Source organism: Echinops telfairi, unplaced genomic scaffold, assembly GCF_000313985.2.
Source record: "Echinops telfairi isolate 266 unplaced genomic scaffold, ASM31398v2 ScPeMD7_7417;HRSCAF=8455, whole genome shotgun sequence".
NCBI lineage: Eukaryota > Metazoa > Chordata > Mammalia > Afrosoricida > Tenrecidae > Echinops > Echinops telfairi.
This window is the reverse complement of record NW_022111317.1, coordinates 1320549-1334042: the sequence shown is the minus strand read 5'-3', so window position 1 is coordinate 1334042 and position 13494 is coordinate 1320549. Positions and strand designations below refer to the sequence as shown.

Below are 13494 nucleotides of genomic sequence, written 5' to 3'. Positions count from 1 at the left end.
GACCTTCTGGTTAGCAGCCGAGCACCGGAGTGATCTGCTCCTGTGCCTTTGGGCTTCATGCGGGAGACACTGGGCTTCATTCCCAGGCCCCTATGTCTGTGATGCCGGCCACATTCAGCAGCGCTTCCAGATGGGGATGAACGGGGCGGGGGGGCCGGGCCGAGGGGCGGGCCGCCCCGGCGGGAGCAGGTGGTCCTGAGGAGCTGGGGGGGGAGGGGGACGGAGCGAGGGGACCCGACTAGGCGTCCGAGGAACTGGGGGCTCGGGGATCGGGGGAAATGGCGTGTGAGGGGAAGGGGGCGGGGCCGGGGAGGCGAGAGGGGGCGGGGGCTGGGATCTGGGTGGGCAAGATAGGGCTGGGGGTGCACGGATCAACTGGGATCGGTGGGTATGTTGTCGGGGTGGAGAGTCTGGGATGGTACGGGACGGGGTCAAGGGGGCGATGTTGGGGTTGCACGGGGTGGGGTCATACGGTGCGGGGTTCGAGGGTGCCGGTCTGGGGGTGGGACAGGGCCAGGATCCGGTGGTGGAGCGCTGGGGTCGGAGGGGACCAGAGTGGAGTAGAGTAGCGATGGGAGGGTGCGGGCCGAGGTCACCTGGGACGGAGTCGGGGCTGGGCGGTGGGGAGTCTGGGTGGGATAGGGGAGGGGCTGAGGAGCTCTGGGAACCTGGGTCAATGGGTGGGAGGTTGGGGTGCTGCGGGGCGGAGTCTAAAGGTGCCAGGCTGGGAGTGGGATGAGCCCAGAGAGGAATGATAGGGGTCCGGTGTCCCTAGGGGCCTGGGGTCGGAGAGTGGGGGCGGTCTGGGTGGGTTAGAGCCCAGTCAGGGGAGGGAGGTCGGGTTGCACGGGGCAGGGCTGGAGAGTGGGGAGGTGAGGGTTCAGGGTGGGATGGAGTTGCGGTTCCAAGAGGGGAGGGGCCAGGTTCGCACAGGGTGGGACTGGAGGGTGGAGCTGCCCCTGCCGCCTTGAGCACCTGAACGGAAGCTTCTCAATCAGGTCACTGGGAAAGCAGCCACTCAGTGCTGCAGCTGCTGGGAGTGGGGGCGGGGCTCTGGATTTGTGTTTGTAATCAGCATAAAGGTACTTTGGGGTGGCCCCCCACCCACCCCTCATACCCTAGCGGATGCACGGTCTGTAGCTTGGAGGGTCTCCAGAGGCAGGGCTGGGTTCTTTGGACAGGAATCAGGGAGGAATTCCATTGCACCCAGCTCGCTCCCTGGAATTCTGCAGCTTATGCAGAATTTAGGGGTTGGCTGCTGTGTCCTGGCACCAGAGCTGGGAGCTGGAGCCCAGGCTAGCCTGGGGGCTCCCACCTCCCTCCACGTGGTTGACCGCGTGGTGAGTCACAGGGCCCTGCACACTGAGTCAGGCAGGCTCTTCCCTTTGGCTGGAAAAGTCTGCAATATTGGCGGGGACGCATATGAAAGGGGTTCTGGGATATAGAGGAGAGCAGAGCCAGGGGGTGGAGACGGTGGCCTTCCAAGGTCCAGCCCCTCCAAGCCGAAAGTTGACTCTCACCCAAGGTGTCTTTTAGCTAAAGCTTTTGATGTTCCTGTCTTCAAAGGGTTTTAAAATTCAAAAGCTCAGGATGGGGCTTCAGTTCCTGCCTTACAGTTGTCTGCTGTGCAGTGGATCCCAGGGATGCTGTAGGACACTGTAGGGTTTGCTGGACTGTAATCCTGGGATGGGGTCCTGGTACCGGTCTGGCTTTAGTCATTGGGCTGCCAACTTCAAGGTCCGTGGGTTAAACCCACCAGCCACTCCGGAGAAAGATGAGGCTATAGCCCCAGAAACTCACAGGGGTAGTTCCTTTAGAATTGCTGTGAATTGCCCTATAGGGTCGTAATTGAGCCCCGGTGGCAGTGGCTTTGGTATGCGAGCTGCCAGCGAGGGCTAATATAAATGGTGCATGGTGTAAGGTCATTATCCCTTTCCTTAAAGTTATTTAACTTTGTGTGTGTGTCTGTTTTGAGTGGGAATGTACAGCACAAACAGGCTTGCCATCCAGCAGTACCTAGAGAGTTTGATTTGTGACTTGGATGGGAGCCCCTAAATGGAGCAGCCCCCTCCTCGCTCCCTCCCTGGCTCTCCTGTGTCCCCTCCCCGCCAGCTTGCCTGCCTGCTGAGTTCCCTGGGCAAAGCTTCCCCTTTGGTCGTTAGTGGCTGATTGTTCTTAGGAGTGGGGCCTTCTGGTGCTATTGTTCATGCTATAGGTCTGCCCATTGGCTGCTTGAAAGTGGAACCATGGGGTGAGGTCAGTTCCTGGCTTGAAAGGTGATTAAGGGCCATACCCTTGGGCATAACTGTGTGTGTATGTATATGTATATTTGGTAAAAGCTTTCTAAATCCACACACACACACACACACACACACACACACACACAGCTCACCGCCATTGAGTCAATTCTGACTTATAGCGACAGCACGGGACAGAGTAGAACTGCCCCCTGTGGGTTTCCAAGGCTGTAACTCTGTATGGGAGTAGAAAGCCTTGTCTTCCTCCATGGAGCAGCTGGTGGATTTGAACCCCCAACCTTGCAGTTAGCAGCCCAACTTGTAACCCACTCCATGCCCAGGGTTCCATAGGAACAGCTTTATTGAGAGGCAGCTCGCCACCATACAGCCTAGCCTTCCCCCCCCCCATGAAGTGTGAATTCAAATGTCAGTGGCTCTTTGCAGTCCTATGAGGCCCTCATGGTCATGGACTGACACCGAGGCTGCAGCTGCGGGCTCAGGCAGGGATCCACGGGCAGCGTTCTGTTCTGTTGTGCAGTGAGTGGGCTGCTGTGGGCCTGAACCAACTTGTTGGCAGAAGGACACAGCTACCCTGTCACACTGACTTTAGACCTCGTGGTCCGGCCGCACCACAGTCCCCAGGCCCCTCTCCTGTCTTGGGACACTGGCTGGCTTCTACTTGCTGTCAGTCTGCTGCTGTGAGTGCCTGTATGTGGCCTGTGGGGACATAGGATTGCATGTCTCCTGGCTGTACACCTAGGAGCCCTGGTGGCATAGTGGTCGAGCATGGGGCTGTGATCTACATGGTTGGCAGTTCAAAACCTCCAGAAACTGAGGGAGAAAGATGGCTTTCTACTCCCGTTAACAGTTGCAGTCTCGGACACCCAGAGCAGGTCGCTATGAGTCAGCATTGACTGACGGCGCCAGTTTGTTTCTGGTTGGCTGTGATTCTCGAGGAAGCCGTGTGTTCTCTAGTGAGGACCTGCGAGGTGGTTGCCCACGCCGAGGTCCCACCTCTCACCCCCACCAGCAGCGGGTGTGGGCTCCAGCATCTCCACGTCCCTCTGTCTGTCCTTTCTGCTTCCACCGTCCGCCTCCAAGCTGAATCCGGAGAAAGACCTGCTGGTCGGTTTCTTAGAGACCAGGGCCACCGAAACCCCTCGGAGCTCAGTTCTACTCTGAAGCCCGACATGGAGGCCCTGAGTCAGAGTCCCCGCCACGAATAACCAAGCCCAGTGCCATCAGCTCCGGCCAACTCACAGCAACCCTGGAGGAGAGGAGACCCAGCCCTGAGGGCCCCTGGGTGGCCACCTTGCTCCCTCAGAGTGGCTCCTGGCTTCCAGCAGCAGACCTTCTGGTTAGCAGCCGAGCACCGGAGTGATCTGCTCCTGTGCCTTTGGGCTTCATGCGGGAGACACTGGGCTTCATTCCCAGGCCCCTATGTCTGTGATGCCGGCCACATTCAGCAGCGCTTCCAGATGGGGATGAACGAGGAAGAGAGGCCTGCCCGTCAGCATCCCACAACAGCCGATGGAAACGGGCGTCTGACCTACCCCCAGTCATGGGGCAGGGAGGCCCTTGGCAGCGACCCCTGGCACTCTGGACCACAGGAAGCATGGACTATATGGACTTTTCCCCTGATGCTCTGGGGCCCTGGCTCAGGCCACGCCTTGAAACTGGACTCCCAGGTTCCCTGCGTCTCACAGTTGTGGACAGTGAGGTTTTGTTCCCCGTGGAGCGCCTCCCTGTGCCCTATGGGAGCCCTGGTAGCACAACACATTGGGCTGCGGACCACGAGGTCTGCAGTTCAAAACCCCCAGTTGTTCCTTGTAAGACAGGTGAGGCAGTCTGCTCCCGGGAGGAGTTACAGCCTGGGGCATCACAGGCACCTGCAGGGACGCTGAGAGTCAGCATTGACACTCAGCGGGGGTGAACTTCTTTGAGTGTGTATGGATTGACTGGTGTGGGTGTGACCATTTGGTGTGACTGTGGTATGAATTGTGTGGGGTGACTGGTGTGGCTGTGTGTGTGGGGTGACTGGTGTGGCTCTGTGGTGTGACTGGTGTGGCTGTGTGGGGTGACTGGTGTGGTGTGACTGGTGTGACCCCAGGGAGATTGTCTCAAGGATCTCAAGTACCCAAAGCTGTTAGTTTATCGACCAGTTATGCGCTGACTTCAGAAAGTGTACTTGGACAGAAGCTGGGGGTCATGTGGGGTACCATCCGGGTGGCTCTGGTTGACTCCCAGCTGCCGGGCATATCAGCGAAGGAAGCACTGCCTGTCTGACACCACCCTCAGGGCTGTTCCACCTGAGCCCCGCATGGCAGCCCTGTGCCAGCCTGCCTCCTGGAGGGTCTTCCTTTATCTCACCTACCCTTTGCTGTATGCCCTCCCGTGGGAACTGGTCCTTCCTGAAAGCATGTTGAACACTGCGTGTGGGGAAGCCCCTGGCTTCTCAGGAGTGCCCTGCATGATGGTAGATTGGGGACAGGCTCTGCTGCCCTTGTGCACAGTCACAGAGGCTGACGGACTGCATGGCCGACCCTGGTTCTCACAACAGACCAAGCAGTCTGTAACAGCATGGGAACCCAGGAGGGCTGTGGGGGCAGGGAGGGAAGGGCTGAGTATGGGTGGGAGCCGGCCCCAGACCCTTCCTGGGAAGGCTTCCCCAGGACCCGTTTTCCTGGGGCTTGTTGCCCGGAGGGAGGGGTCCAGCAGTGTCATGTGGGGTGGACAGTGGCCAGCTGGTGGCTTGGGCACGTTTGGGGAATCCTGCGACTAGAATAGCCAGACGCGGAGACTGACTCAGGTGACAGCAGACCGGAGGCGCCTGCCAGTTCCCGGCCCAGCGAGCCCTCGGTCTTTGCATTTAGGGGAAGCTTTTGCGCTCCGGTTAGGGCTCTGCTTCCGAAACTTACCTCTGGTTATTTGCATGATTTCTTGAGGTTTGGGTGAAAGTTGAGCACGCGGGCGAGTCCCCCACTCAGCCCCTCATTCATGTTTGGTTCTCTGCCGGGGGTGGGCTAGGGTGGGGTTGCAACCTTCTCCCACTACCAGCCTCTTCCCACTTCCTCCTGGGCTCCTGTCCCCTCCGGCTTTCTTCCTGCCTCCTGAACCGGCGCTCTGTTTTGTTTTAACTGTGTTGTGATTTGGGCAAAGCCGACTTCTCCAGGGTGTCGACATGGGGGAGTTCTCTCTCAGACATCTCTTCCCAGAGCCTCGTCCGTGTCGGCCCGCAGAGTCACCCAGCACATTCTCCCTGCCTCCAGGGAGCTTGGAGTGCCCCGCAGGCCCCTTTACGAGCTTTCCCCATCTTCTCGTTCTGACAGACAGAACCTTCCCCAAATGCCTGGCAGCCTTTCCTTGGACCACTAACGCCTAACCCGAGCTTTGTGAACAAGCCTGTCGCCCGTCCCCAGCAAGAAAGGTAGGTGTCTCCACAACATTCTAGCGGTGCTCCCTTGGGAGATCAGGATAGATGTCCCAGACAGGACATCTCTCTGTGTGTGTGTGTGTGTAGCTCCTCACAGGGTAGTGAGGACAGAAGGGGTCGTTTTCTGGAAAGACATTCCATTGTTTAAAAACCGTGTCCTCTGAAGCGTTGTCTGTCGTGGAGAAAGATGGGGCCAGGGTTCTGGAAAAACCTGGAACTAAGGAAAGTAGCTGTGGGTGTGTTGGGCTGCAGCCTGGAAGACGTGGCGATCCCGCCACCTGTTCTGGAATCCAGGCAGGGCCTCCGCTCTGCCTCTGACTGCAGGCTGGTGCCTTCTCGGCACCTGCACCTGCCCCCCTCCTGGGTGGGTCCGGGGTCCTTGTCCTCGCTTGCTAGACAAGAACACTGGGACTGGATTATCCGGTTGGGCCTCCCGAGGTAGCAGCTGATGGTCTCTGCTCTTGAAATCATGTCAGAAGCAGGCCTAGGGAGCAAGTTCCTGCCTCCATTTTCCTCTGGGACACACAGACAGTGGGGGGCCCGGTGGAGGGACCTCAAAGGGACCCTGGTGGTTGGTCTGCCCCACTGGTGGGACCTTCCTGCCTCCATTTGGGTGGCAGGATCCCCAATGGGAATTTGAGGGGACTGTGCCCTGAATCGCCCCTCCCTCTTTGGGAAATTCCAGCGACCCTGTAGGACAGGGTGGAACTGTCCCTGTGGGTTTCCAAGACTGTCAATCTCTATGGGAGCAGAAAGGCCCCTCTCTCCTACAGAGTGGCTGGTGGTTTTGAATTACCAACCTCGACCTGAACTCGTGGTCAGCAGCCTAATGTGTAACCCACGATGCCCCCAGGGCTCGAGAGGAGTGGGATCCACTCGAAGGCAGTGCGTTTGGTTTTGGAAAATTGGAAATTGGAACATGCGGACTTGGTAATAGAGTCATTCTGACGATCATGTGATAGGATCCGGTGGCCAGCCCAGCGCCCTGTTCACCAGAAAGACTTTTTCCACTTCGGAAACGGACCTCCCGAAATGCCACACTCGGGATTCAGATTGGCTGCATCTCAGTGCAAGAGGCAGGGAGGGGACTCTGTCCTCTTTCAGAGCAAGGCTGGGCACAGGCCCTCGGTTATTCTCCTGCAAGTTAAGTCGAGGTGGAAGGACAGGTCACCCAGAACTGAAGCGAGGTCCTGAGCTGAGCCTGCCAGGATCTAGAGACCCCCGAAGAATCGTTGCAGCACCAAGCACCAATGACCGGACACCAGGTGAGCTGGGGTGGGTGACACTAAGGACAGGCAACCGTTGCAGGAGGTAGCACACGATGAAGCACCCATGGCCTTGAAGGCATGGGTGTGAACCAGGAAGCAAGGCTCTAGGCACGGGCGGAATCCCATGTGAGACATTCCTGTGGACAAGGCACATGGAGAGCTACTTTAGAGCCCCGGAGCTGGAGGAGCCACATGGAGACCCACGCCAGCGCTGAGATGCTTCCAGCGCCACTGGATCCACAGGACTTTCCACCCACTGGCCTGTGATCGTCCTGCATGAGTCTGAAAAGGAATTTGTAGATTGGTATCAGACTGATGGACTTGATCTGGAGTGGGCTGGGGAGTTTTCTCTATATTCAGTTGCTCTTGTATTTAATGATCTTTCTTATTCACATTTGAGTCTCCCTGGATTTGTTTCTCTAGTCTACCCAGACATAAAACACATTATGGAGCCCCCACTGGGGGCACTCGCTGGTCCATGCAGAGAAATTTGGAAGACAGCCAACCGGCTGGTCAGCTGATGGAACGAGATCTATATTTGTGCCCTTTCCCAAGAAAAGTAAATGACTTAGCAGGTCCCCCAACCTACTGTACACCATCGTTCATATCACATAGGAGCAAAATTTTGCTGAAGATAAGTTTGAAACAGTTGCATTCGTGCTTGGACAGGGAGCTGCCAGAAATTCCCAGGAGATTCAGAAGAGGACGTGGCCCAGCCGATGGACCTTGGCCTGAAAGCGGAGACGACCCGGAAGATGTTTGCCTGTGTGTTACGGACTCCGCAAAGGTGTTTGACTGTGTGGATCAGAGCACACAGTGTGAACGGGCATCCCAGGACACTTCCTCATGCACCTGTGCAGCCTGCTCCCGTCACGAGCGGGAGGCCCCTGTTGGACCAGCACAGGGAACTTCTAGCTGGTTTAAAACCAGGTGCGCCAGGGTGGTATCTTTTCCCCACATTTGTCCAGTGTGTGTGCTGGGCACATCATGCAGGAGGCTGGGCTGTGTGAGGAACACCGCGTCGGAATTAGAAGGAGGCTCAATGACAGCATGCACTATGCAGGGGACACGACCGAAGGGGCTTGGAGCTCACGCTGACCAACACCACAAGCCTGCCGCCTTCAGAACGGCTCACGACTCAGCGTCAAGAAAACGCGCATCATCACAAACACCGGGACGCATGCGGCAGTGGCGGACGCCACCGCGGGCTTCGTCTTGCTTGGATCCACAGCGACAGCGTGTTTGCCGTCAGCAGCACCAGAGGTGGCTGTGTCTCACCCCCTCTGGCTTCCCTCCCTGTTGCCACGAGTCAGGGCGGAGACAAGCCTCCACGCTCCATCCTTCAGTCCCTACTCTGACACCCGCTGTTCCTCCCGCCGCTCCACTTCTCTGCAGTGGCCCAGAGCTCACAGACACTGACCACAAAGGGGGTCTGTGAGGAAAGGTGACAGGCTGGCGGCTGTTACGGGAACACAGCTTGGGCGCAGTTGTGCGGTTACAGGACATGAAGAGGACAGTACAGCCGCAGAGGAGAGGAGAGACAGGAGAGAGTACAGGCAGGAGTCAGACACCTTCTCAGGGCAGCCTGCTCACTCAGCCCCTCTTGGTGGACCCCGTGGAACTGCGGGAGAAGAGAGCGTCTTTCTTGGGACAGAGAGGTCACCATGGGACATGCACATTCCGTAGCTACATGCATCCCAAGGTGGGTGGAACTGCAGTAAGTAAGGTCCCTGAGGTCACAGGTGAGGATACCGAATACCTGCGTTGCGGGGAAGTATGAGGGGCGCTGGGTGGCATGGCAGGAGGATGCCCGCTTCTGTAGGGAGATAAAAATCAACCAGTGCTCCCTTGAAGGCAGCACAGCTGTTAGGAGAGACTCCGTGGGAACGTGATTTAAAGCAGGGTAATGTACTTGGACTTGATCTCTAACTTACCAAAGTGGTGGTTTTCCCACTGGAATACCAGCTTCCCAGTCACCGCTGCTATGAGCGAGGGAACCGAATCCTCGTCCTATTCCCCTCAGTGCTGGTGTCCCACGGGCAGCCGCCAGGATGGGCAACTGTAAGGACAGTCATGGGTCCACAGCGACATCTCGGCCAGCAGACAAGTCTCTCTCTGGACCTCAGCGTCTTCATGGGCCGGGAAGCCCGCCTGTCACTCTGTCCCAGTCTCCTCATCTTGGTGGCTGCTCTGAGCTCTGGGCCACTGTCTCTGGTGCCTCTGGTCTCGGCAGCCTGCGCCACGTCAGACAGATCCAAACGGTCCCAGGGCAGCCTGCGCCACGTCAGACAGAGCCAAACGGTCCCAGGGTTTCTCTCTGTGCCCCAGATGGCTCCCACATCCTGCGCCATGGTTGAGAGGGAGGAGCCGTCTGCCTTGCAGCCAACTAGAACAGTGGGTGTTGTCGTAAGTCACGCCCTCTAGTACAGTAGAAAGATGCTCCCAAGGGAACACAGAGTGTGGCTCTGTTCTCACGCAGACCCCTGCCAAGGAAGGAGTCCATGCCGGCTCACAGTGGCCCTGTAGGACAGAGTAGAACTGCCCATGTGTTCCTGTAGGCTTCTGAGACAGTAGCTCTTTAAACAAGACAGACATACTTACTGCCGTCGAGTCAGCACCGACTCACAGCAGCCCCCTGTGGGTTTCAGAGACTGCAGTTGTTGATGGGAGTAGAAAGCCCAGTCTTTCTCTCTCAGAGCCGCTGGTGGATTTGAACTGCCGACCACGCGGATCGCAGCCTAACTCATAGCCATCACACCACCAGGGCTCCTCCCTCTGCCAAAGTCAGGTCTGACTCACACTCTCATCCTGCCCGTTAGTCTATACAGAGCACCCCATAAAGCGGGGCAGTAGCCCCAGGAGAGAGTCCAGAATAACTTAGCTCACACAGGGAGTTACGGCCAGAAGGGCCACGTCGGTTGACTGCATCTCAGTACTGCATTGGGGAAACCCTGTGTTACAGACCCTTTGAAAGCGTCCAGAAGCAAAGCTTGCACCTTAAGGACCAAGGTGGGCCTGACCCAAGGCCTGTTTGGTGGCATGAAGACAAGTGGCTATAGAGGAAGCCACGGCACCTCTGGATGATGGCTTTGGCCAAGAATGTCAAACGCACGCAGGGACTGCCAGGAGAACAAACCAACCTGCCTCACCAGCAGCACGCCCTCAGAAGCAAGGAAGGCCAGGCTGCACGCCGTGCACTTTGAACGTGTTCTCAGGCAGGGCCAGGCCCTGGGCACGGACAACGTGCTTGGTAAAAGCAGAGGGTCAGCAGATAAGTAGAGACCCTCTAGGAGACGGATGGACGCAGTGCCTCCAACAGTGGGCCCCGCTGAAGAACCGCTGTCTGGACGGTGCAGGGCCGGGCGGTGCTTCCTTCTCTTTGACAAGGGTCAGCGTGAGCCGGAACTGACTTCAGGACTGGCACCCAAGAACCACGCTGAACCAGGACCTGAGACGGGCAGAGCCCTCTCCCTTCGGACCACACACATCCCCGGGGCTCCAGGCACCAGAGAAAGTGAACGGACTCACTGGTGGCCCCCGGCTGCTGCCTTGGGCTGCTTCCCGGCTGCCAAGAGATGATGTCCACGCAGTGAGGCCGTGGCTTTCAAGACCCTCACTGATCCCGCCTCCTGCCTGTGGTTGTGACCAGCGCTGCCTGGTCTGAGTCAGCAGATGCCAGCTCTTTCTTTGCCGGACAAACAGGGAAGGAAGCAAGCAGCATACAGCGCCAGGCCGATCATCCACAGTGTCCGAGCGTCTCAGTGTCCCAAAGCAAACCCCCATCCGCCGAGGACTCAGGCGGGCGTGGCCCAAGGTTTCTGCAGGGAATTTCCTGGGAAAGCTGAGCAAGGATAAGGAGTAAGGAGGAGGGAGAGGGGGGGCCTGCCTGTGTGTGTCCCCAACTCTGACCAGCGGTGCTTCACGGCTCCCAGTAACCAGCCCCCGGCCACCTTTCTGCCAGGGTCAGGCCGCCCTGGATGGGAAGGCTGGGGGCGGCTCCATCTCAGGCCCCACGTTAGTCACTTGCACAAGGTGTTAGGCTGCGCCCTGCACCACACAGCCCGCGGCGGCTGACGGAGCCAGCACGTTCCAGGCACCGGAGCCGAGTCCAGCATGGTCTCCAGTTCCGCTTGGGAGCCGGTGACTTCCGGCTGGGGGCAGCGCTGCCCTGAGGTCCTCACGGATAGACACCCATTCCTAGTGAGCAGAGGACGTGCTTAGCTGTCCGTCTGCCTCCATCCGCCGATGTTATCCCCGGAGGTGGGGCCACTGAGGCCTTGGGGGTAGGGAGGTGTGTGGCTTCCGAGTTAGGGAGAGGGCAGTAGTCCAGTCCATTTCCACCCAGCCACCCGACAGCCCTGGGGGCTCCCGAGGTTGGGACCCTCCTCGTCGTCCATGGGGTGGCTGGTGGTGGTCCCCAACTGTTGATCTCAGGTTAGCAGCCCAGTGGAACCCGCGATGTCACCAGGGCTCTCTAGCGACAATATGGGGTCCGTTTTTCATGCGTGTCCTCCCTCAGACTGGGAGGACTTGAATGACCCTTAGCCCTGAGCCCCACCCCCACTGTCGTCCCTGTGTGTCCGAGTTGTGGTTACAGAGTGAGCCTGTCACCCTGTGTGTCCCTCACCTGCTGTGTCTGTGACCCCGTGTGTCTTGAGTTGTGGTTGCAGTCAGTCTGTCTCCCTATGGATCTGTGACCCCGTGTGTCTGTGACCCTGGACTGTCCCGTCACCTCGCTCCACTTTCAGATGTGGAAAGCCTCTGCCGGCCACTCCGTGTCCATCACCCAGGACGACGGGGGTGCGGATGACTGGGAGACCGACCCCGACTTCGTGGTACGTGACTCCGCCCACAGCTGTCTGGCATTTTCCTTCGTGGCCCTCAGCCTGCCCGGGCCCGGCCAGGTTGGGGGCCCCTTGGCCTGTGGGGTCTGCGCTCATGGCCTTCTCTTTGCAGAACGACGTCAGCGAGAAGGAGCAGCGATGGGGAGCCAAGACGGTGCAGGGGTCCGGGCGCCAGGAGCACATCAAGTAAGGGCGGCTCACTGGGCGGTGCCAGACGGTGCAGGGGTCCGGGCGCCAGGAGCACATCAAGTAAGGGTGGCTCACTGGGCGGTGCTGACCTGACCTGACCTGACCAGGCTCCTGTGGGGCCTTGCCGCCGCTTGGCTTGTCCCGTCTATGGACTCGGTCCCTGACATTGAGACATTTTTGACCCATTAGTGACCCATTAGAACTGGCCTGGCGGGTTTACGAGACTGTCCCTCATCACAGGTGTCGGAAGCCTGCTCTTCCTCCGGCAGAGCAGCTGGTGACCTTGAGCCGCTGGCCCTGTGGTCAGCGGCGCTGCTCATACCCCCAGGGCTCCTCCTCTGCGGGTGGACGACAGATGATGTCAACCTGAGATGTGTGCGTGCACACTCACATGTTCGTACACACATGCACACGGTCTCAACCTCTGTGGGACCCAGTGCCACCTTGTGAAGCAGCTGCATCTCGCACCGGCTCCTGTCAGCCTGTGTGCCTGACGCCGTGTCTCTGTGGGCACCCCCTCCCCCAAAAGGCCCGTCCTCCCGGGTTTGCCGCACCCAAAAGCGCCTCGGTGCCCTCGAGGGGCTCAGGTCTCGGCCTTTGGAATGTTCGCTTGCGTTTGGGGGCGCTAAAGAAGTGTGGAAGGGCAAGACCGGGGCCAGGTCTCCCAGCAACCGCCCCAGGACGACCTCGCCGCCCGCTTCCTGGGCTTGTTCTCACTCCTGTCTCCCTAAAGCATCCTCACGTGACTGGCCTGTGTCCTTGGAGAAGAATCTATTAGATTCCCCTGGGAAGTCCCCCCACCCCCGAACAGTTGCCTTTGCCTTCTGCGTGGACCAGCCGGTTCGCTCAGGAGTCTGCTTCAGTGAGACCTAGTCTTGGTCTCTTGGAGGCCACTCAGGAGACCGTGACAGGTGTGTGACCGGGAGAATGCGGTCACGGCGGTGTGGTTCAGCATGACCTGTCCACTCCAGCAGCCGTACCTTTTGACTGGCGCGCGTGTGTGAGAGAAAGAGACACTGTGCTGTTAGGTGGGTCCCCACCCATAGCTGCTCCCTTTGGCAGAGTAGAACTGCTCTTAGGGCCCTTCCTGGTGGCGGCCGCTTGCCTGGCCTCCCTCCCATGATGCTGCAGTGGATCGGAAGGGCCACCCATTCAGTTAACCGCTGAGCACTCGGCATTGCGCTACCAGGGCTCCCGCGTGTGCGTCTGTGCGCATACACACGTACATATGTGCGTGCCGGCATCACGGTCTGCCCTAGAAGGTCCACTCTGGGGCGTTGTGGCTTTCCTTCAGGGGCTCAGTGACCTCAGCTCCCCTGGCCACAGGTGGGAGACTTCTGCAGTGGGGGCTGTCTTTGCGTCAGGGCTGCCTCCCACACCCGCCCGCCCTCACCCGTGTTGTCTGGAAACGGTCTGCGTTGCAGAGGTGAATCGTGGGTGCTGTGAGCCCAAGGCTGAGCTTTGTGTGCTTCTGACCGGCCCAGAGCAGGACCTCAGGGTACGGATGGTCTGTCAACCCCCAG

The 13494-nt window shown here is 58.8% G+C and overlaps 1 protein-coding gene across 1 annotated transcript in view; it reads left to right on the top strand.

Moving 5' to 3' along the window:
* CTTN (cortactin) overlaps positions 1-13494 on the top strand; it is a 29276-nt gene that overhangs the window by 262 nt on the left and 15520 nt on the right. Inside the window, exons 2-4 of the mRNA XM_045297138.1 lie at positions 5567-5664; positions 11687-11773; positions 11895-11968. Coding sequence (XP_045153073.1) covers positions 11687-11773; positions 11895-11968 — 161 coding nt within the window. The 5' untranslated portion in view covers positions 5567-5664. The remainder of the gene's footprint in view (positions 1-5566; positions 5665-11686; positions 11774-11894; positions 11969-13494) is intronic.